Source organism: Falco naumanni, chromosome 2, assembly GCF_017639655.2.
Source record: "Falco naumanni isolate bFalNau1 chromosome 2, bFalNau1.pat, whole genome shotgun sequence".
Taxonomy (NCBI): domain Eukaryota; kingdom Metazoa; phylum Chordata; class Aves; order Falconiformes; family Falconidae; genus Falco; species Falco naumanni.
Genome location: NC_054055.1, coordinates 457,951 through 480,614, shown reverse-complemented (window position 1 = coordinate 480,614; position 22,664 = coordinate 457,951). Strand labels below are relative to the sequence as shown.

Here is a 22,664-nt window from a genome sequence, read left to right as displayed (position 1 = left end):
GGGCCATATAGTGGACAGGGCCACGCCGGGGGGGCTCAGGCTGGCCAGCCCCCACCGTGCCCCGGGGCACCCTCCCGCAGCCCCCCAGGAGAAGCCGCCACGGGCAGAGTGAGGGTCCTGCCCCGGAGGGCGGGCGAGGTGCCCCAAGCTGGGACACAGCCCCCGCCTCGGCTCAGGGGGGGGGGCAGCCTCAGCGCTGTGCTGGCATTGTCCTGGGACTGGAGGGTGACGTGGCCATGGGTGATGGGCGACGGGCACCTTGCCCTGGGCAATGGCACAGGGCGATGGGCACCTTGCCCTGGGGGTGCCACAGGCTCATGGGCACTTTGCCCCGGGAGTGCCACAAGGCCATGGGCACCTCTCCCCAGGGGTGGCACAGGGTCATGGGCACCTTGCCCTGGGGGTGGCACGGGGCCATGGGCACCTCGTTCCGGGTGACAGCACGAGGCCACGCACACCAGCCCTGGGCAACAGCCCCTCACTGGGCTCAGCTCCTCATGCCTTGCAGGTGCCAGGAGAACATTTCTCCCTCCCCAGGCCCTGCCTGGCCATTACAGCCCCCTGGTGCGGACAGGCACCCCGCCTTCATCCCCTGCCTTCACCCCCCACCTTCACCCCCTGACTTCACCCCCTGCCTTCACCCGCTGCCCGCTCCCCTGCCCACCTCGCACCTCCTTAGCCGCTTCGCTCTCTGCTCCTGGCCCCAGCAGCCGTCGCTTTGGCTCCCGTCCTTCTCCTCCCACCAAGGAGGGGTTGGCCACGCAGCAGCCCTGGCAGCTGCTGAGGAAAACCCCTTTGGATAGCTCTTCCTCCACTCCAGCCTCAGTTTCCCCTCTCACCGAGTGGGAATTGGACGGATCTGGGCGCTGGCAGGGTTTGTTTCTATGGCAGTGGGGACAAGTGCCACCATGACGGGAGCAGATGCCACCAACAGCTTTGGAGCCGCAGCTGCCGGGCACCCTGGGTTTGGGGAGCAGCACCCCTGTGCTGGCTGGGGAAGGACCCCACCATCCCCAGTGGGTTCTGGGTATGGGGACTCCCAGAGGGGGAGCGGGGTGGTCGAGGGGCAGTGATCTAGCCCCGTGGGTGGAGGTGCATCACCCTGTCATGGCCGTGGAGCTGGGGAGGGGGGAAGGACCCCGCGGGGGCTGCTCCTGGTGAGTCACCCTCCAGCTGGGCTATAATTAGAGATGGCAGCAAGGGGGGGTGCGGGCAGCTTTGTCAGCCGCTGTCCTTAATGAAGCAGGCAGCAGCGGGGCACCGGCACAGCCAGGAGGGCCACGGCTCAGCACCCCCTGGCAGGATGAGGGGTGCAGGGGGGTGAGAGCAGAGCTTCCTGCCCCGGGGACTCCAGGGCATGCACCCTGAGTCAGCTCCCATGGGGCAGGGTCTCCCTGTGCCCATCACCCTGACCAGGCCACCACAGGACCCACCAAGTCCCCTTGATCAAGCCCTGGGCTCCCCAGCCATGGGGACACCTCGCTGCGGGGACACCCTGCTGCAGGGTCCCCAGCAGCAGCTCAGCCTGCCCAGCTCTGCCCAGCCTGGACGGATCCTGCTGGCTCAGGTGCGGGTCCTGTGCTCTGTGCGTGAAGCAAATTCCCAGTGGGGCTGATACATTTCCCCGTGGGGCAGAATCACCCCCTAAGAGCTGGGTGCTCTGCAGCAGCTGCCGGGCTGGCAGGATTAGTGCCAAGCTTGGGATGTCATTGTCACCAGAGCCGCACAGGCAGCAGGTCACGGGCCCAGTGCAGCTGCCTGGAGGACAGGCAGGTATTGCTGAGCCCACACAAAGGCACAGTGTGGGGCTGTCCCCAGCTCCCCTGTCCCCAGCTGCTCATCCTGGCGCCTGGGGACAGGGCTGCAGGGACACGGGGCTGCAGGGCGCAGGGGTGCAGGGCGCAGGGCTGCAGCACCACAGTTGCACGCAGGCCCGGCCTCTTAGCCAGCGTGCACGCAACAGAGCCCACCTCCCTGGCCAGCTTGTTAACAACCCGGTATAATTACGAGCCGCTCCAGCTCACTGACTCATACAGTCCCCAGGGTGTCACAGTCGGATTGGGGACATGCAGCATCCACCCCTGTCCCGACCCTAGCACAGGGCTGGGAGCTGCTGGGGAATAAATCCAGGTGCTGGGGAGAGGCAAAGGAGCATATTCCCCAGCCACGTTTCCTACATTTCCACTCTGACTGTGGGTTTTTTTCCCTTTTTCCGACCTGGGGTTGATAGACTGGTGCTGCCCATCCTGTCTCTCCCCAGGGATTCGGGGCGGCAGCCTGCCAGGCATCCCAGCCCTGCTTCAGCGGGAGGGTTGTTTAATGGCATAGGAGGGAGCGAAGTTCATGCAAGCTAGTAAATATTAACCCTTACTTCAGGCAAAAGACGCCGGGAGAAACCTCCTTTGGTGTCTGAGACCCACAGACTCAGCTTTTCCCTGGAGGTGCCGGCAGCAAACAGCACCAAAGCACCAACGCCGGGGGATTTGGGGGGAGTGGGGGTGGTAAGAAGCAAGGCTGAGCCTTCCAAGCCCATGTAGCCCCAAAACACCAGCAACGCGTTTCTCCCCATGCCCAGACCCCATTGCAGGTTGTGTTTAGGAGGGAAAGCTGCAGAAACCTGCCCCCAGAGCAGCATTGTTGGGTATACTGGGTATACTGGGAGTACAGGGATGCCGGGTGCTGCCTTGCCCAGCGTGGGAGGGGAGCGTGGCCTGGCGGTTACCAGCTGTGCCAGCGTTGCTGTAAATCATGTCAGATCAGTGAAGCTTCATTAAGTGGCAGCAGTGGCACTGGGGTGGATTGCCGGGCCAGATCCTGGCTCTGGTAGTGGCTCCAGGGAAGCACAGCTGGGACAAGGACAGTGACATCTCCCTGAGCATCCCCGCAGCATCCCTGACTGGGGGGGGGGGGGGGGGCGCACACCGTGTGGCCAGGCATGGGGACAGGGTGCACATGGCCACGGGAGGCAGGGGGGAGCAGGGCGGGATGCCTGGGGCTGTCGCATCCAGCACTGAAGATGCCTCATTGCACCCCACGTCCGGTGGACGTGTGGCCGGGGACGTGTGGCCGGGGACCAGGGAGCGGGGACACCGGGGCTACAGTGTCCCTGCCTGTGGCGCGGTCCCTGCCACGGAAGCAACCCGGACTCAGCTGGCTGGAGCAGAGCTCTGGGGACGTGGCCGCTAATCGAACTGCTGTATCTACAGATAAATTGAGGTGTTACTTCGCCAGAGCTGCTAATCCGGGTGACTCTGCCAGCTCTAAATTCAGGCGGAAATAAATCCATCTGTTCTCCCGCTCGGCCGCTAATCCCCCCGGCCGGGGCTCTCTGCAGCAGCCAAGCCTCACCGCTTGCTCCGCGGGGATGTAACCTGGCGCTGGACGCAGCTGCCGATCAATATCTCATTTGCTGCTCGCCGAGGAAGGCGGTGATGGCTTCTTCACCAATAAATCCTACCCAACACCGCAGCCCTGGCTGGTGGTGGCCAAAATGGGGCCGCACCACAAGGGTTACATTGCCCACCAGAGCAGGGGATGCTGCAGCGTCCCTCCCCAGGGTGATGCTCAGGGTCCGTTGCCACCGAGCCCTGGGGACAAGGCTCAGGGTACCGGGAGGCTCCGTGAGCCCAGACAATCGATGGCACCGGCGGCTGCAGCCAAACTGCTTCAGAGCAGAAGGAAGAAGCCGCTGGCTCCTTCCCCTCCCATTAAAGACGATGTCTCTGCTGCTGGGCAGGAGCAGGCAGGGCCTCCTGCCCACAAGGAGACCTGTGCATGTCCAGGAGTGAGGAAGACCTGCAGCAGGGCAGGGAGGAAGAGTGGGGCAGGAGGGCATTGCTGCCGGGGATCATTTCTGGGAGAGCTGGGGCTGGCAGGGCAGAGGCTGCTGCTGCAGCTGCTGGCAGCTGGGACATGTGTGTGCGTGTGTGTGTGCACGGGTATGGATCAGTTTGCATGTTCCCTGTGGGCGTGCATGCATGGGGATGTGTGCTTAGGTGGACTTGCATGGGGGGGGTGTTGTGTTTGTGTGTGTACACGTGTGCATGGGGTGCATGGATGGGGCTGTGCACGCGGTGGCGGGGGGTTGCACGCACAGGGATGCATGCAGGGTGTGCTTGTGTGTGCATGCACAAGGGTTGCAAGGAGAGGGGCACATGCATGCAGAGCGTGCATGCACAAGAGACATGCGCTTGTGCAGGCACAGGGTGCGTATATGCACAGGGGATGTTCGTGTGCATGCGCTTGGGGGGCACATGTGGTGATGGGGGTTGTATGCACAGGGAGTGCACATGTGTGGGAGGTGTGTATTTGTGTGCATCACATGTATGTGCGTGGGGTGCACATGCACGCGAGTACACACACACTCCCCACCTTTCCCTCCATCCATGTCCCATCGCTGACAGCCAGCCCTCAAGGCCGACCCCAGGGGCAGCAGAAGCCCCACAGTCCCCCCACAGGGTCAGCCTCTGGGCTGGGAGCCACTCAGCCTGGTGTTTGCATTCCTGCAGCTCCACGCTTGCACCCTGTGCACCCCCACGTTTGCACCCCACGCAGCTCGGTGTTTTGCGCAGCCCCACGTTTGCACCCCATGCACTCCAGTGTTTGCACCCAGTGCATCCCTACATTTGTATGGGCTCTGTCCTGGCTGGGGACACCCCTTCCCTTTCCAGCACGGGCCAGGAGCAGCCAGCTTACCCAGAGCGATGCGAAGGCCTCACTGACCCGCCCCGTCCCCACCTCAGCTGTCACCGGGCTCACTCCTGCCATCGCTGCCACCCCAAGAGCCAACAGCACCCTGTCACCCCGGCACATCGTGAGCCCCACGGATGTCCAGCACCCAAAGGGATGCAACTGCAGGAACCGAGGCATGGCACGGACCCAGGGCTGGGCAGGGACACAGGTGTCCTGGCACCTGGCCCCTTGGCAGGGACAGTCCCCGGGAGATGCCAGCTGTGGGGACCTGGTGGCACCGAGTCCTGGCATGGGCAGGGATGGTTTTGCGCTGGTTGTTGCTGCTGTCATTACTACTGTGGATTTTGAGCTGAGCAATGAAGGGACCTGGCTGAGGGTGATGAATAAGTGATGGAGCCCTTGGAGGGTCTCTATGGAGACAGCTCAGCTGCGCGGGGTGCCGGGGGGGGACGACGCTGGCAGTCCCCGCATCCCATAGCAGTGGCCAGGGAGCAAGGGCTAGTTAGGGGGGGGGGGGGGGGTGACAGAGCCCTCTCTGCTCCCCGGCAGCTGATTGCCCTTCCCAAGAAGGCTGGTCCCCCTTGGGGCCGGCTGGAAGGTGTGTAAAGGGCTGTTCTCTCCGTTTCCATCTCTCTCCCCGGGGCTGCAGCTCCCTCCTGTTCCTCAACTGCTTTCCCCAGTGTGGAGACAGCTTGGCTGGTCCTTGGCTATGAGCAAGCGCTGCCCATGGTGGCCACGGACACCTCCAGCTTGGCTTGCAAGGGCTTTTACCCCCTGGGTGGCTCAGCCCCACTGTCACATGCAGCCTGTCCCCTGCGAGCATCCTGCACTCGTGGGGTCAGAACACACACCTGCTGCATGCTCGGGGGGGGTGAGGGACAGATGACACCCATGGGGACAGCTTGCATCCAGGGGGACAGCGTGTGTCTGGAGGGACATGCACCTGGGGGACAGCATGTATATGGAAGGTCACCACACACTTCGGGGACAACACGTGTCTTAAGGGACAGCAACGTGTTCTTGAGGGACAGCAGGTGTCTGAAAGGACCGCACGTGCACACAGGGACAGCATGTGTGTCAAGGGACAGCACGTGTTCTTGAGGGACAGGAGCTGCCTGAAGGGACAGCATGTGTCTGGAGGGACAGCATGTACCTAGAGAGAGGGCATGCATGAGGAGGGGGGACAGCAGGTGCCTGGGGGACGGCATGCATGGAGGGGACTGCACACGTGGAGGGGACGGCATGCATTCAGGGGACTGCATGCACTGGGGACAGCATGCACTGGGGAGACAGCAAGTGCCCAGGGGGCCCAGCCCCCCCAGACATGCAGCCCCCCCAGCACCGTGTGCTGTGAGCGCAGCAAGGTGCAGGGTGAGCCCCAGCCCCGTTAGCCCCCGCTGTGAGCTCTTCAGCCACAGACAGCAGGCTGCAACTCCGGAGCACGAAGCTCAGAGCCCAGCCTGCCTCCAGCCTCCCTGTGCCTCAGTTTCCCGCTGAGAAAACAGCTCTGACCCCCCCAGCGGAGCCCACAGGGCTGCCCCACACAGCAGGCACGGCTCAGGGGTGCAGGCAGACCCAGCCCGGCGGGATGGGAGCCTCATTTAGCAACTTCATTTGGCATTGCCTTGTTTTTCCCCACCTTTTATCACCGTAAATTTCTCTTCTGATACATTCTAGGTGAAAAATAAATGAAGCATCTGAGCCAGGTGGGCAATGTTCTTCCAGAAGCACTTAGGCAAATTGTTAGTACATTAATGACTGTGCCACGCCAGCTATTCCAGGTGGCCAAGCAGCAATAAGGAAGACCCCAGACCGGCCCAGGCATACGGAGGACATGGATTTATTGCCAGATTAAATACAAGAATAATAGGTGATCTCCATTAGCAATGGGCTGCGTCACTTCGTACTGACCCTACTCCAGCTGCAGGACATGAGACTTCTGCCACGTGTTCCCAGTAGTCCCTTCTGTTCGCCTTGGCCCCTTGTGTGGTGGGTTTGCTGCCAGGTGACAGCAGACTGAGGTGCCACCACAAGTACCAGGGACTCTGCCCCGGGACGGGAAAGCAGGGCTGGTTTCCATCAGATTTGGAGACTCCTGAGAAATTTGGCACAGGGGGAACAGGCTTTCCATCCCCACGCACACATCCAAATCCCATGGGCTTCTCAAAAGAAGATCTGAATTATAACATCACTTTAAGCCAGGGAGGCTCTGAGCCTGACCCAGGAATGCTCAGTACCCCACTACAGCCATCACAGCCTGGGTGCGTGTAGCCAGCACAGCTCTCTGTCTGTGCCCATGGCCCCCAGAATCTGTGCCCCCAGCCCAGCATAGACAGGAGGGCAGATCTATCTGGCTGAATTCCAAACACTTTCACCAAAAGGGCACCTGCTCCAGCCCTCCTCTTGCTCCAGGGACACGAACGCACACAGCTCAGCTTCTGTTTCCCCAACGTGTTCCCTCGTCAGCAGGACCCCCTTGTATGCTTGGGGAGGGAGAGCTGCATTCCCAAGGGCACCACAGATTCCCAGGAAGGAGTAACTGTGTCCCTGAGGGCACCATGGATACCCAGGGAAGGACAGCCATGTCCCCAAGGTCACCATGGATGCCCGGGCACTATATCCTGCTGTGCTGACACTTTGAAACATGCTGTGCCTCAGTTTCCCCTCTAGACCCAATGAGACCCATCTGATAGAAGGGGGACAGAAGGGAACCCCAGCTCTTCTCTAGCACCTTCAGGCACTTCCTACCCCACTCCTGGTGGAAATCTCCTCCTTGGAGGCAAATCAGGTCACAACAATGCTCCATTTCATCAAAGGGGTGGCAAAGGGATGAGTGGGGACATGGGCAGTGCAGGCAGGGACCTGGCAGGACCATCCCCAGGGACCCTGATGTGGGGTTAACACGCAGCTCTCACTCCTCCCCACACTCGTACAGGTTCCTACTGGTGTCCCCAGGATCTTCCCCCTCTCAGGACAACTCTCCGTGGGCATCCCTTGGAATCCCACGCTCAGGCACCTGCTGCCACTCTTTCGCCTGGCACCTGCCTGCTCCAATTCCCCCTCGTTATCTCTCTTTTGTTAACAATGCACTCACTCGCTGATTTAACCTGGATTAAAACGGGATCACTCGCTTGCTTGCTTGTTCTCCTCCAATTAATTTGTTCGTCACTTCTATTTCCAAATTAATTCATCAGGCTCTTTGGCAGGGAAATAACAGCGGCACACGGGGTCTGCGCTGCTTGGGAAGGGATCAGTGTTAATTATCCCAGCAGGAAGAACTGGGATGGGAAGCAGAGCAGGGAGCTCATCTGTGATAGGGACCTGGATCCAGGGTGAGCAGCATCCCCTGGCCCACCTGCGAGTATCCCACCGAGGATGGGGGGCACGGCGTGGGGGACCCACAGCTCAGCCACGCTGGCCCCATCACTTCCACACTCCATCAGGAATACGTCACAGGGACAAAATCCTCATTGAACAAATTATGGCACCTCTGGGGGTGTTGCCCCGCTCACAGTGGGGGCGAGGTGGGGGGCCAGGCTGCACCCCGCAAGGGTTAACGCCGGGTACAGCACGAGGTGTTCGAGCTAAAAATACATGGTGACTTTTTCTGTATTTGCTCTAATGAGTCATTCTCTTTAAGTAATTTATTGCTCATTACATAATCACTTTCATTTTCAGCTCGAGAAAAATGGAATATTTCCCCCCCCCCCTTTTTTTATTTTTTTAATGAAAAGGGCATTTAGCAAACCCTGCAGGCACGTGAGCATCAGCCATTTTCCCAACCCATCCCTGCATGTTTCCACCAGCAGCTCCTCAGCTCCTTTCGCATCCTCCAGCCAAAGCCTTTCGGGAGCACCTGGGTGATGCTGCTGGTGCAGGGGGGCTCTGGGAGGGGACAGAGCATCCTAGGGAGGCACCGGGGTGGGCTTAAGGGGCTGGATCCCCAGCACCCAGCCTGGCCACATCTCACCTGGCTGCGGCAATCACCTGCTGACATGGCCCTGTGTCCCAGTAATCCCAGCACTGTCTCAGCAGTCCCAGCACTGTGTCACAGCAAACCCACAGCTGTGTCCCAGGAAGCCCAGTGCTCCATCCCAGTAATCCCAGTGCTATGTGCTAGTAATCCCAATACAGCATCCCAGCAAGCCCAGTGCCACATCCCAGTAATCCCAGTGCCATGTCCTAAGAAGTCCAGCATCATATCCTAGCAATCCCAGCGCTGCATCTCAGCAATCCCAGTGCTATGTGCCAGCAAGTCCAATGCCACCATCCCAGCAAGCCCAGTGTCATAACCCAGCAATCCCAGTGCCATGTCCTGACAATTCCAGTGCCATGTCCTCACGACCCCAGTACTGCATCCCAGCAAACCACGTGCCATATCCCAGCAAGTTCCTTGCTCCATCTCAGCAATCCCAGTGCCGCATCCCAGCAAGCCCAGTGCCGCAGAGCCCTGCAAGCCAGCAAGATGTCCCGGTCGCACCAGTGATGCCAAGCCACAGGGAAGGGGACCCCAGCCACCCTTAGTGCTGGGGGGCAATGGGGGGGGGGGTATCCAGCTCAGGCCCTGGCTGGGGCAGAGGGATTTACCCGCTGCAGGGCAAGAGCCCTGCTCTCCTACCCCTGCCAGCCCCCACTGCTGGCAGCTGCTCACTCCCCTGCCACTGAGGCAGGACCTGGGGGGGGGGAGTCTCGGTTTGGAGCTGCAGACTAGGAATTAACTACACCAAATGTTTTATTTGTGTAGAAACGCAATTATGTTAATTAAAGCATGTCTGTAATTACAGCACTTAGTGGCCCATAAGTGCACAAGTGACTCTGGTGACTTTGGAAGAGCTGGAAACCTGGAGGATGGCTTGCTTCCAGCACCAGCAAGGTCCTCAGCAGGGTGAGACCTGGTGTCTCCATGGGGTGACAGCAGTGACCCCAGTGCCTGCAGAGCTGGCCGCTGCCTGTACTCTGCAGGGGAAAGCGAGCAGCGATCTCGGGCAGGGCACAGGACCAAGCTGGGGCTCATTGCAGAGGATGCCTAGAGTGCGTGGAGAGGGCAGGACGGATTGGTACCCACAGCCGCATCTCAGCACAGGCATCTGCCAGCAGCCACGCCGCAGTCCCGCTGGCACCGGGTGCAAGGGCAAATGGCAGGCACTGTCGCCAGTGCCCCAGGGATGAGGGAGCAGGAGGAAAAGGCTGTCCCTAGGGGCAGGGGTGGCCATCACTCTGGCTGCAAGGGGGGTACAGCCCTGGGTAGGCACCAGCGGCCAGGCAAAGGGAGAGGCTGCTGTGAGCGAGGCAGGGGGGGAGCAGGCTTGGAGCCCCAGCTCTGCAAGCAGCTGAGGCTCAAGAGTATATCTGGAAGGGAAAAATAAATGGGAAGCAGAGGAACATGACAGCAGGAGCAGTGGCCAGACAGACCCACGGGCTGGCTGGGATCAGATAACTCGGGCTCCAGGCAAAGGCAAGGCGGGAGATGGTGCCTGCCCCCACCTCAATAAAGCCCTTGCTGTGGGCAGCGTGTGACAGGGGGTGGGGGCACGATGGGGCAGAAGGGAGATGCCAAAGGGGCACAGGAAAGCCTGGAGCAAGGGAAGCACAAACTCGAGGTGTTTTGGGCTGGCAGAGCAGTAGGCATCGATGGGCAACTCCAGGGTCCCTGCACAGCCAGGAGACCTCTCCTCCATTCTTCAGCAGCGAAGAGCACCCGGAGGCTGCAGCCTCCCACGCTGGCACCTGCCGACTCGGATTTCATCTTCCCCAGCCTCAAGCAGCGACAGAAAATTGCCTGTTTACTGCAGTCACCGAGCCTGAAGCCGAAGGATTTCGCTGTGCGCATCCAAGAGACGGATCACAGCACAGGCACGGGGTGCCCCGTGGTTAAGCATCACCGTGGCATCCATGGTCAGGATGGGCAGGGATGGCTGCTGAGCTCCCATGTTTAATTTGGAGCCATCATCAGCTCCGGGTAATTACAGGCCTGCATATTAATGGCCAGGTGCTGCAGGATGCCGGGCAGTGACACACCAGCTGGCAGGAGCGCGGGAGGGGAAAGGGGAACGGTGTCACTGAAGCTTTGCCGGGTGCGATTTATTTGCTTAACAAACGCATCGAGCCCTAAATGCCTTCGATAAGTCTGCAGAAAGGCTGAGTTCTGTTTGCACAGCAAACGCACTTCCCCGGATGCTGCCTGGCCCTTAAGCATTAAGGTCCTGTGCAGACAGCTGCCTTCGCTGCCAGGCTGGAAAAGCAGCTCCCCAAGGCTTCAAGGAGCCGCAGGAATGCAGCCCAGCCCTGTCTGACGGGGCTGGAAAGCCTGGCAGCCTTGCAAGCCTTTAAATCCCCTTTGCACAGCAGCCCTGCAAGCCTCAAATCCTCAGCCCCATTGCATAGTACCCCTGCGAGCCTGCAAATCCCCATGGTATAGCAGCCCTGCGAGCCTGCAAAATCCCACTGAGTGGCAGCCCTGCAAACCTGCAAAATCCCCAGTGCATAGTATCCCTGCAAATCCATTGCGCAGTATCCCTGCAAGTCTGCAAATCCCCATCCCCGTTGTATGGCAGCCCTGCAAGCCTGCAAATCCCCATCCCCATCGCACTGCACCCCAAGATGCCAGGACCCAGCTCGCTGGAAGCAGGAGGGTATCCCCCAGCCTGCCCCAAGCTGTCTCCAAGGGGGTAACACAGGGAATGCCAGGTGACATGGCAGCACCGGCGCCGGGAGGAGAGGAAAGCAGGAGTGCCACCACCGTGGGGACCTCCAAGCGAGGCCACCGGCGCCCTGAGGGAGCCGTGCCCGTGCCGCAGCGCCAGCATCAAGCCAGGCAGAAGCAGCGCCTGGCGTGACAAGGCAGGGAGAGAAAACACACGGTTACCCTGAATCTCCGAGGAATTGTCCTTGGATAAATGCAGCATTACAGACTCTGCCAACTCATCTTTCAATTAGTAGGTTTAGTTGATAACCAGAGGAAAAATTAAAAAAAAGGCAGCTGGAGGTGGTGGTGTTTTAGCATGTGTTCATTATCTTCCCAGAACTGTTTGCTGTTTTTTCCCTTTCCTGGCTTTTTTTCGCCTTCCCTGAGTCCTCCTCCCATCCCGACGCACAACCAGCCCCACTGCTCATCCCTGCCCAGCACATAACTGGGCTCAGCACCACATTGCAGGTTCAGGGTCTTCTTCACCCGTTGCCACCGGCAAAATTCCATGGGAATAGAGCAGGACCCCAGCATCCTGCCTCTGCTGTCTGTTCCCCATCCCTCCCTGGGAACCACAACCCCCCTGGAGCAGGGATCCTGTCCCAGGCTGCAAGATCCCAGATATCTCACCAAATCCTCTTGTGTGTAACCACAGTGCAAGCAGCAGCCACTCACTGGGCGGCCTCCCCTCCAAAACAAGCCAAGTCTCCATGTCAAGGAATTAAATGCAGTGTAGGCGCCATGCAAATACATAATATTAATATTAGCAAGAGCAAGCCCAGGGATCCAGACCATCAGAGGAGGGAAGGGAAAGGACATGGCTAAAAGACGCTCGTGCCTTTGAGGCTCGTTAGGGTGAGAGCTGCTTCATCTGACACCCAATTGCTTAAAAGCCCTGTTTGGCTGAGCTGAGCTGAGTTTTTAATTTGCCTGAAAGGAGGGAGGGGGCAGCTGGGGACAGGGGCCAGCAGTGGGGACACAGGCACCAGGGCTGGCATGGGCACCAGAGGAGGGATGGAGCTGACAGAGCAGGGACACGCTAACCCTGTGGGACAAGGGTGTACCCCTGGCTGCTGCGATGCCCAGGGGACAGCAGTGTGTCTTACTCCTTACTCAAGCCATGAAGCTGTTTTTATGTCTGACCAAGCCTCCTACCCAAGGAACTCGCTTTTCCCCCCATCCCTCTTTCCTCTCCAGGGAGGTGACAGTGGCAGGTGACAGGGGCAGCGGTGGCGAAGGACAGACCCCTCCTTTGGTGGGGCATGGGCAGCTGTCCCCAGCCCTGCTGCTGTCCCTTGCAGCGAGGACACAGGTCCTGACACTGATGGGAAAGATGGGACGACAAGCAGCTCAGCCCTGGGGTGGGCATGGAGATGCCACGTCCTCTGGTGCCGATCCCCAGCACTGCCAAAGCCCCCACACAGCCCTGCTCAGCACCCTTGGCACCAGCTCTCCAGCAATGAACTTCAATCGGCTTCTGCAGCGTGGCCAGATCCTGCTGCAGGTGTCACCAGCATGGGGCTGGGTCGGGCTGGTAGCAGTGGACCGCACTGTCTGTGAATTAACAGCTTTTCCACAGGGTGAACCGCTGGCCCCAGCTCCTCTGCTATGCTGTGCCCAGCCAGGGCACCTGCAGGAGGGCTGGCAGCCAGGTGACACCCAGCAAGAGCCCCCATCCCCTTCCCTTAGGTGGGGTCCCCATGACAGGGTCTGGTTCGCTGCTGTGTGGTGCCGGGATCCCACCGAGCCGCACAGGGAAGGACAGAGCAGGGTCCCCAGAGTAGCACCTTGGTCTGGCGTGCCTCTCCTGTGCCTGCAGACTGGGGGGCTGCAGGAGGGAGGGGAGCGGGGGGCACGGCTGGTGTCCCTGCTGCCCGCACTGGTGCCCAGCTCGGGCTCTCCGCATGCTGGGCTCAAACAGGGGGCTCGCTTCCCAGCACGCTGCCAGCACCCATGCACAAGTGACACACAGGCGTGCCTGCCTTGGCACTTCTCGCGGAGCTGCCGGCTCGCCAGCCCACGGACCTGCTGTCCCATCTCCCTGCCAGCGCGGTGGGGAGGGGTCCCCAGCAGCACCGTGGGTCCCTGCCAAGCCCCCACCACCGCAGAGCCCCTCCGTCCTCACCAAAACAGGCGCAGCTGCAGCCCACCCATGCACCCAGGGAGCTGGCTCCCACACTATTCCTGGGGCTGGGGGAGAGAAGACCCCCTTTCCATCCCAGCATTCCCACGGGATGCAGTGCAGCAGGACAGCCTGCTCCAGTTCCTGGAAGAGGTGGTGATTGTGGCTGGACCCGGGTGGGGGGCAAAGATGTGCCCCTGGCATTGCCCTGATGCAGCTCCTGGGGTGTGGATACATAGGGAGCCGCTGGCACTGCTGCCCCCTCCTCCCAGCCCATGGCACGCATCCCACCTCGGCTCTCCCAGGGGGTTTAAGGCAGTTGGGTAACCCCAGGGGTATCTTGTCCATCTGGCGGGTGCAAGATGGGAGCCAGCCCCTCTCAGCCTCTCCCTGAGTCCCCCCCAGGGTGCGGCAAGCCCAGCTCCCACCATGACCATCCCCTTTTTCCACAGCATCCTCCGGGACAGGTGCTTGCTCAGCTCTGCAGGTGCCTCCACTCATATCCCGGGTTTGGCCAAGGGAAACCAGACCCAAAGGGTGCCTTTGTGCCCTCATGCTTATTTTGGGGGATGCTCGACCCTCCGCAGCTGGGCTGCGGTTTCCTTTGGGGCAGGAGCCTGGCATTTACTCACAGAAGTTTCTGGTTGCTCCAGCCCTCCGCCAGCACAGCCAGACCGAGCCCAGACCCGCTGTCCAGTGGCACAGTGGCAGCACCCCTGGTGCGGGCAGGCAATATCAGGCTTGGAAGAAACCCCGTAATTAACACATTACAGGGCTCCACTGGAGGAGCCCAAGCCTCTGATGGTGCAGAGCACTGGAGGGAACCAGGGAAAAGCAAAGAGCAAAAATGTAATTAACAAAGGTCACGGTGCTCCTGGCTCACACTGCTGAGCTGCGGCACTGCCTGAGCCTACCTCGACCCTCTCCCTCCTGAGGGACCCCCTGCAGCTACGGGAGGCGAGGAGTAGAGGAGCCGGAGCATGCACACAGCCACAGGCACTGCTGGCAGCTGCAGGTGTGGGCTGGAGCAACCAGAAGCCTCTACCAGAAGCCTCACCTATGCCCAGGTGCCCATCACCCTGGTGTCTGACACCCAGGTGGCCCCACCGCCAACCCTTGGGCTCACTGCAGCTTCTCATGCCTTGAGATCTGATTTGTCCCCGGGCTGTGGATGTGCCCCAGCCTGGCCACATCACTCCTCACTCAGGCTTTAGGAAAACACTCGAGTTTTGGAAATTTCACCCGCCAGCACTTGCTGACTCAGCGCCAGGCCTCCTCCCCGGGTGTAGGTGAGGAAGGGTGGGAGATGAAGCCATCGCAGGCGGCAGGTCCCGGCCATGCTCTGGCTCTGCTGTGGTGGAAGCATATGCGCAGGGTGAGCCCGGTGCTGCCTGTCAGGGAGGAAGGAGCCAGCTGTGTGCAGTGAGCAGAGGCAGGGTCCCAGGACCCCTATCCTCGGAAACACAACCCTACCCCTAGTTCTAGCCCAAGCTCTCACCCTAACCTCAGACCTAGCCCTAACCTGAACCTTAGCCTTGGATCTAACCATGACTCAAACCCTAACAGGAACCCTGAACCTAAACTTAGCCATAGTTCTAACCTGAGCCCTAATCCTAAACCTAAGATGAGGTCTAACACCAAGCAATAACCCTAAGGATAAACCTAACCTTAGTCCTAGCCCTACCCCTAACCCTACAGCTAACATTAACCTTAACCTCAACTCTAGCCCTAACCCTACTGTAAACTTAGCCCTAGCCCTAAAATTAAACTTACGGCTAGCCCTAACCCTAAACTTAGTCCTACCTGTATCCCAATCCCTAAACCTAAACTTAGTCCTAGCCCTAACCTAACCTTAGCCCTGAACCTAAACCCAGCCTTAGCCCTACCTGTAGCCCTGTCGCTAACCTTAGCCCTGACCCTAACATTAACGTCAGCACGATCCCTAACCCTAACATCAGCCCTAGCCCTGGCCCGAACCCTGACCTGAGCCCTGACCCAACCCTGACCCTAACCCCGACCTCAGCCCTGACCCCAACCCTGACCTCAGCCCTGACCCCAACCCTGACCTCAGCCCTGACCCCAACCCCGACCTCAGCTCTGGCCCTAACCCTGACCCCAACCCCGACCCTAACCCTGACCTCAGCCCTAGCCCACCCATGCAGCAGCCGGAGGGGGGCTGAGCCCCCCTGCTGTGTACCAGAACCGCCTCCCCCCACATACCCACACCCCATTTCCCACCTGACCAGAAGAACCCCAAGTGCTGCGGAAGGACCGGGAGGGTCCCCATGTCCCGCAACCCCCCCAGGGAGGATGGTGCTCAGGCCCAAAGAGCCCCCCAGCCCCTGCTGCGCCATGGGACCCTTCGCTGGCGGCCAGCAGCAGGAGCTCCGGGCTCATGGGCAGCAACAGGGCAGAGATTTTTCTGCCTCAAGTAGCTGGGAACAAATTCCCTGGTGGGGTGCTGTCACCCTGCTGGAGCCGTCACCCCGCTGGAGCTGGGAGAGTAAAGGTTCTGCTGGCACTGACACCCGTCCCCACTGCTGGAGCCGCCTTGCTCAGCCCTGATTTCTTATTGAAAGGCCGCGTGCCTTCCACTAGAAGGATGCTGCCATCAACCTGGCTGTGTTATCACTGGTAAAAAACAATAGGGAAAGGCCCAATTTTTATGGAGAGCAAGGAAAAACACGGCAGCACCCATGGCTTGTGTCCTTCCAGCTGGGCTCCAGCTGAGTGTCGGCTGAAGGATGGGACTGTGGACCCCGTCCCGGCTGTGGGACACGGGGCAGCCCTGGCCTTATCCCCTTGCAGAGCAGAAACCCCAGGCTGTGAACTGCTGTGAAGCCATACGGACATCCCAGCTCCATTCAGAGAGGTGAAAAGGCTCCAGCTTGGGATGGTCCAGTGACGTCCACACTGGGCTACTCAATCCCACCGCTTCATGCCCTGGGTCCCAGGGTGGGTGCCACCCCAGCGAGGGCTCATATCCTAGGCTACAGCTCCCTGTATTCCCAGGTAGCAGCGTGTTCTGGCAGCCCTGCCTGCACCTGGCTCCCACAGGCAGGAGCATCAGGGCTCTGCCACCACGGGGTGAGGTTCAGGGTGCCCGTCCGTGAGGAGGGGTTTGCACAGAGCTTTGCATACCGCGCAGAGGGGAGCATCAGCATCTTCACCCCATAGCCACCAGACACTGAACCTCAGAGGACATGGATGGGTCCCCTTCCAGAGCTGCCTGCCCCACGTCTGCCTGTGGCCAAGGGGAATGCAGCTGCATTTGGGCAGCAACAGCTCAAGGAAAGAGGAGGGGGAGAAAAAAACCCTCCACCAGTCTTAGCCTTTCAAATGCTCATTATAAATAGCTCCTCGGTGTCTTCTGAGTCACCCAGCTGAAACGTGCAAGCTAATAACGAACTGGGAAGGGGCTGGGAAGTGATTACAAGCTAGGGGAGGCTTTCTGGCTAAGTCATCACTTCTGTGACGGGGCTGCTGCATCGGCAGCTGCTGTTTGCTTTTTGCTTCCTTGGGTGCAACCAGTCCTCCACTGCATCTGGGGAGCAGAGGGCTTTGGAGATGCTGAAACACGCTGTGAGGTCATCCATGCCAGCTGCAACACCTGAGCCAAGCCCTGAACCCCTCCTGAGCGTCAGACAAAAAAACAGGTTTGAATATTTTCTGTGGGAAATGCACCCATCCAAAACGACCTCCTTTTTCTGTTTGATTTACTACAGAAAACACAAACTGCCAAAGACCCAGAAGGCTTGAACCCAGCCAAAATGCTCCCTGCAAGCTCTCAAAATCATCCTTTCCCCTCTGCCTCCCCAGGCTGGCATTGCAGAGCTGCCAGGCTGTGCCAGGGCAGCCAGGGCACATGATTTGGTGATGGGAGCAGGACTAAGAGCTGCTGCTGCCAAATAACCGGCCCCATGGGACATTTCTGAGCCAACACTTGGTGAGTCCTACAGGCTGCTGTGCTAGTCCCATCCCTCGAGGATGCTACGTGGATGACGAGGTTTGGGGACACCTTCCTGCTGCCTGGGGATGCCACAGCACCGGGACCACCATCAACAGGGAATGGCTGCCCAAGGACCAGCTGGAGACCCTCCATCCAGGCTCCAACCCCCACAAAAGAGCAAATCTTGGGGTCATCACCCATTGCTGCAAGGCAGGCGAGACCCCCAGCCAGCTTTGACACCTCAGCTGGGGGGATCCAAGCTGCCAAGCTGCCCGTTGCATGTGCTCTGCCCGTTCTCCATCATCTAACACCCCCTGCCACCCCCCGCTGCCACGCGGATGGAGCCGCAGCAGCAGACAAAGCATCTCCCAGTGCTCTCCATCCCCCTCACTCCCCCCTCCAGACAGGCCCATCCATTAACAAGGACAGCTCAGCCCTTTGCAGGAGAAAGCTGGACAGGCAGAAAGTCCCAGGCAGCTCCGGGCCCTGCCTGCATTTCTGGCTGCAGCCCAGCACAGCTCTCGGCAAGCCACGTGGAAGCTGGGAAAGAGACAAAAGCGAAAGTGGGGACCGGGGTCGGAGAAGAGCGGGAGGCAGGAGGGATTCCCAGTAGCGGCTGCTGCTGCATCCGCCACTGCCCCAGGGAATCCTGTATCCCCAACAGAGGAGTGGCCGCAGAGCTGGCTCCCACCCTGGAGGGATGCTTGTCCTCCCAGAGCTCATGGAGCAGCGCAGCTCCTGGGGGATGCGCGGGGGTCGGCTGCAGATGACGGCCAGGGCACGCTCCGTGCAGCCCGTTGACGGCGGTGCCACCGGTGCTGCCGCCCTGGGCCGTGGCCAGGCCGCGGTGTGCCAGCCTGCCTGGCGGAGCAGGGGCCAGCCTGATTGCCTGCATCTGCACTAGCATCTGGCCGGCAGCCGGCAAGCACCGGAGGTTAATTCCCTGACACTTTACAACCGCTCGCTGCTCTGAAGCTGAGGATGCTCAGGGGGGATGCCCTGGAGGGGAAACTACTGGCTGGTGTCCCTCCCCCCCAGGGAACCCCCCCAGGTACAGAGACATGCAGGGTGCCAGAAGCTCGCAGCCAGGAGTTCCCCTCCATCCTCTCTGCAAGGCACCTCCAAGCTCCAGGGCTAGGTGCCCACGCAGGTGGGTGATGCTGAAGCACCCCAGACGCATCACAGCTGACATGCTGGCGCCAAGCTGTGCAAAAGGCAGAGGCATGAACAGCCCAAGGCTTTGAAAAAGCCTGGAGAACATCACACGCAGCCGCTTGCAGCTCCCAAGGACCCCAGCAACGGGGGAGCAGGCTGCCTTCGCCCCACCGAACCCCTTGGCCCCAGTAAGTGGGTGCCCAGTGAGGAGTAAGAGCTGCCCCGGCCATGCTGGATGGAGAGATGGAGCCAGTACTTTCCATGGCACTTTAAACATGCAACACAGCGACTGGCAACAACCACGAGGCAGAGGTTCAGGACGGGCTCCGGTGGGCTCAGCAGCCTGCTCTCAGCTTTGCGGATGCTTGGAGACCTTCAAAAGTAGGCTGAACCACTTCGCCAGGCAGCTCGTGCCCTCTGCATCCCAGCCAGTGCTGCTCCCTGGGTACCTGCAGAGTTAATGGCACGGGAGCAAGACATAGAATCCTAGAATGGTTTGGTTTGGAAGGGACCTTTAAAGGTCAACTAGTCCCACCCCAGTGGATGCCATGTTTCTGCTGCCAGTGCTGCCCTTCAGGCCATGCCCTGGGAGGGAAGCAGGAGTAATGGCAAGGACACACGAGGTGGGGAAGGACCAGAGTTTCCCTTTGATATGTGCCCAGGTCACACAGGCAGTGGCAGGTAGGGACATCAGCATCATCACGAATGTCACCTCATGCCATCAGCCCCTCCAGGAGGAACTGGCTGCCAGGTGGGTGCATCAGGGAGGTAAAATGGGGATGATGCATTACACATCACCCTTACATGAGCCTTGATGGGAACACACTGTCCAGGTCCTGGCATAACTGACACAGAGACTTAATGCGCTCCTGTAAAGATGCATAAACTATCTTTGTCCCCTCTGGGACACTGGGCTCTTTGCTGGTGCCCATGGGCTCCCTGGGCAGGATGGAGCCCCTCTTCCCAGCTGTGGCTGCAGCCACAGTCCCTCCTCCGTCTCGCGCCTGGCACCGACCTCATCATCAGACCAGCGCTGAGCATGGTGACACTTGGCCAGTTCACATGTCCCCACGTCTGCTCCTGCCAGGCAGCTGCCAGAAGCGAACCAAGCAGCAGAGAGAGCTGGGTGAGAAGCAGGCAGCCCTGTCTGCTCTCCAATGGAAGCCCTGACTTCTCCCCAGCCTCCTCTGAGCCTGCTCCTTCCCTGCAGGGATGCTCAGAGTATCATCTCCTCCTCCGTGTTTTCAATCCACAGAGCTCGGCTGCTTCTCCCCCAGCCCCGGCTGCTGTCAGATGCTGTGAGAGCAGCAGCTCCGGGCACGCCAGCATCCTACCCGCCACTAACCGGGTCAGGAGCCGCCCGCCTGGGAACACATTTCCCACAGGGGGAAAATGAAGGAGGAAATGGGTTAAAACGTGACCTGGATAACAGAAAATGGCACTTGACTGGCTGCCACCCAACACTCCCCTGGAATAAATCAGAGCTTATCGACAGCACACATGGGAGACCTGGCCCACCGATGGATCTCGGCCCCACGCAGCATCCCCACCCAGGCAGCAATGCTCTGCGAGGGCAGGCAGCGGCATTGCTAAGATCTGCCGGCAGCGCACAAGGCAAGCCAGCATTAAACACCGCGGGGCTCGAGTGGTGGCAGAGAGCAGGCAGCATCACCCCGCAGCACTGGCCTCACTGGGGACACCCCCTCTGGCCAAACGCAGGGGCAAAGGCATTGCCTGAAAGCTCTTGGGAAGCTTTTCCACCTCTATATATCCCCTTGGGGTGTACAGGAATGGGGACAAACATCTTCTGGGAAGGACCATGTTACGTCCTGGTTAAAAGGAGGAAGAATGGGGTTCACCATTCCTGCCTCTTCCATGCTGGATGGCTCGAGGGGCACAGCCAGCCTCAGCTACACTAAGTTTCTATAGCATCTACCTTTCTTAAAAGCCATTAAACAGCAGCTGCAAGTCAGCAGAGGCCTTCCAGCCAGAGGAAACATGGGGATAGCCTGGCATTTCAAGACCTTTGTGTGTTTTGCTTAAAGAAAAGGACATGGGCACATGTTCTGGTGGCAGCATGAAGGATCTCTTCAGGGAACAAAGCATGCACAGCACCAGAGGGGAGCCAGGAGAGCTGGGGGGAAAGGATGCTGCCCGCAGAGGTGATCAGACCCAGCACCCACAGCAGTGTAGAGGGATCAGCAGCTCTTGGTGCCTCTGGAGGTGTGTCTAAGCCCCACACCACATGTAGGTAGGAGAGATGCTGGGGGCTATTTTCTATAGAGAGGCAAACTCCTTATCTGAAGGTGACCTCATGAAGGTGCAAAAACCTGGTGATGCCAGAGGGAGACGTGTGGTACTGGGGCAGGAGCGGGCAGCAGCTTCCCTTGTGCCCCAATGATCCTGTAATCACTTAAAGCCCCAATGATCCTGTAATCACCCAAAGCACCCGCTCCAGGAGACCTGAGGCTGCTCCCGGGCACACCCGCGTGCAGCGAGGCAGCCCCTGGGAGCAGTGGTCCCGGCGTACGCAGCCGAGCCAGGCAGTTTGGCCAGTGCCTGAGCATGTGGAGCTGGCACCGCCAGACAAAGGAATCCAAGCACCAAGCAGCCTTCCTCCTCGTCCCCTTACACCTACGTCCCTTCCCCACCAGCTCAGCTCAACCCTCTGGCAATGTGGGATTTGATCCCAGCAACCACCAGGGCAGGCTGGGAGCACCCAAGATCTCTCGGTACCCGGGAGGCAGAGCACCCACATACTGCAAATCGCCTGTGCACAGCCTGCTAGCCGGCAGCTGTGGAGCCTCGTGAGTGCTACACACGCGCGCGCAGAGCCGGGGGTCTCCTCCATCCCTAGCCAAGCCCGTGGGTGATGGGAATTCAGGCACCTCATGCTTTGCGTTAAGCCAGCTCAGCCCCTCTTCCCACGTGGGCTCTGTGGAGCATCACCCTTCACCGCTTCCAGGGAGCACCGTCATCCCTCAGCAAGGTCACCCCATGCTCTCACGCAAAGCCCCTCATGCCTGCACCATGGAATGAAGTCCCTGTGACCCTCAGAGCCCCTTCCCCACCTTGCCTCATGCAAGCGGGTGCAGCGCCACTGGGACCCCCAGACCTGTTGCGTGGGTGGGTGCGCAGGGGGGTGGCTTCTCATGCCCTGCATGGAGCCGCTGAAACCATGATCCTGAGGCCTGAACTGCATTCCACAAAGTCACCTACCCTCCCCCCCCCCCCCCCGCCCCTCCCCAGCAGCCCACTGGTGGGCCAGGAGCCTTCCACCCCCTCCAGAAACTGCCACAGGGCAAGGGTGGCTCGGGAAATGGGGGGATGCTGCTCACACCAGCCCTCCAGCACAGAGCCCTTCAGCTAGCCACCTGCCCTGGGCTAACACAGGTGGTTAGTGGGGAAACAGGGGGCAGCGGCTGGGGGTCACCAGCCTCTTGTCATATCCCTGCCACCCCCCCTCCCCACCAGCTGTCAGGCAGGAGGAACTTTTTCCTGCCTTACCCACGTCTCCCTCGCTCCCTCGCCCAGCATCACCCCCGGAGCATCCCTCCCTCCCAGCGTGGTGCCCCCAGCCCCGGGGCCGGCGGGAGGGACTCACAGGTCAGACGCTGCCGCCTGGTACGGCTGGCTCCGGCAGAGGATGGAGTGTCCGCAGCCCTGGCCCATGGCTCCGCATTCTTCGGCAGCCCTGCCAGGCGGGCGGCGGGGCTCGGGTGCGTGCAGCGAGGCGGCCGGCTGGCAGCGGAGCCTCCCGCCGCGCTCGGCGAGGGTGTCTCAGCCCGCTGCTGTCACCGAGCCCTATGCAGCGCGGGAGGGGAGGGCGGAGGATGGGGGGGCGCGCCGCGGCTGATTGACGGCGCCGCTGCGGCTCCGCCGGGCTGGGCGGGGGCCGAGCCGCTCCCGCGGAGGGGCCGGAGGGATCCGCACCTGCCGCCCTGCCGCCGCCCGCCGCGGGCCGCGCCCGTCCTCGCCCGCCGCGCCGCGCCGCACCGCGGGGCCGCCGCCTTTGTCTACAAGGCACACGCCGGCCCTGCCCGCCTCCGCGCTCCCCGCGG

At 60.5% G+C, this 22,664-nt stretch overlaps 1 protein-coding gene across 1 annotated transcript in view; it reads right to left on the bottom strand.

Annotated features, from left to right (window-relative positions):
• Positions 1–22,456, bottom strand: part of PDE2A (phosphodiesterase 2A) — a 57,627-nt gene extending 35,171 nt beyond the window's left edge. Inside the window, exon 1 of the mRNA XM_040584270.1 lies at positions 22,208–22,456. Coding sequence (XP_040440204.1) covers positions 22,208–22,275 — 68 coding nt within the window. The 5' untranslated portion in view covers positions 22,276–22,456. The remainder of the gene's footprint in view (positions 1–22,207) is intronic.
• Positions 22,457–22,664: the final 208 nt, after the last annotated feature.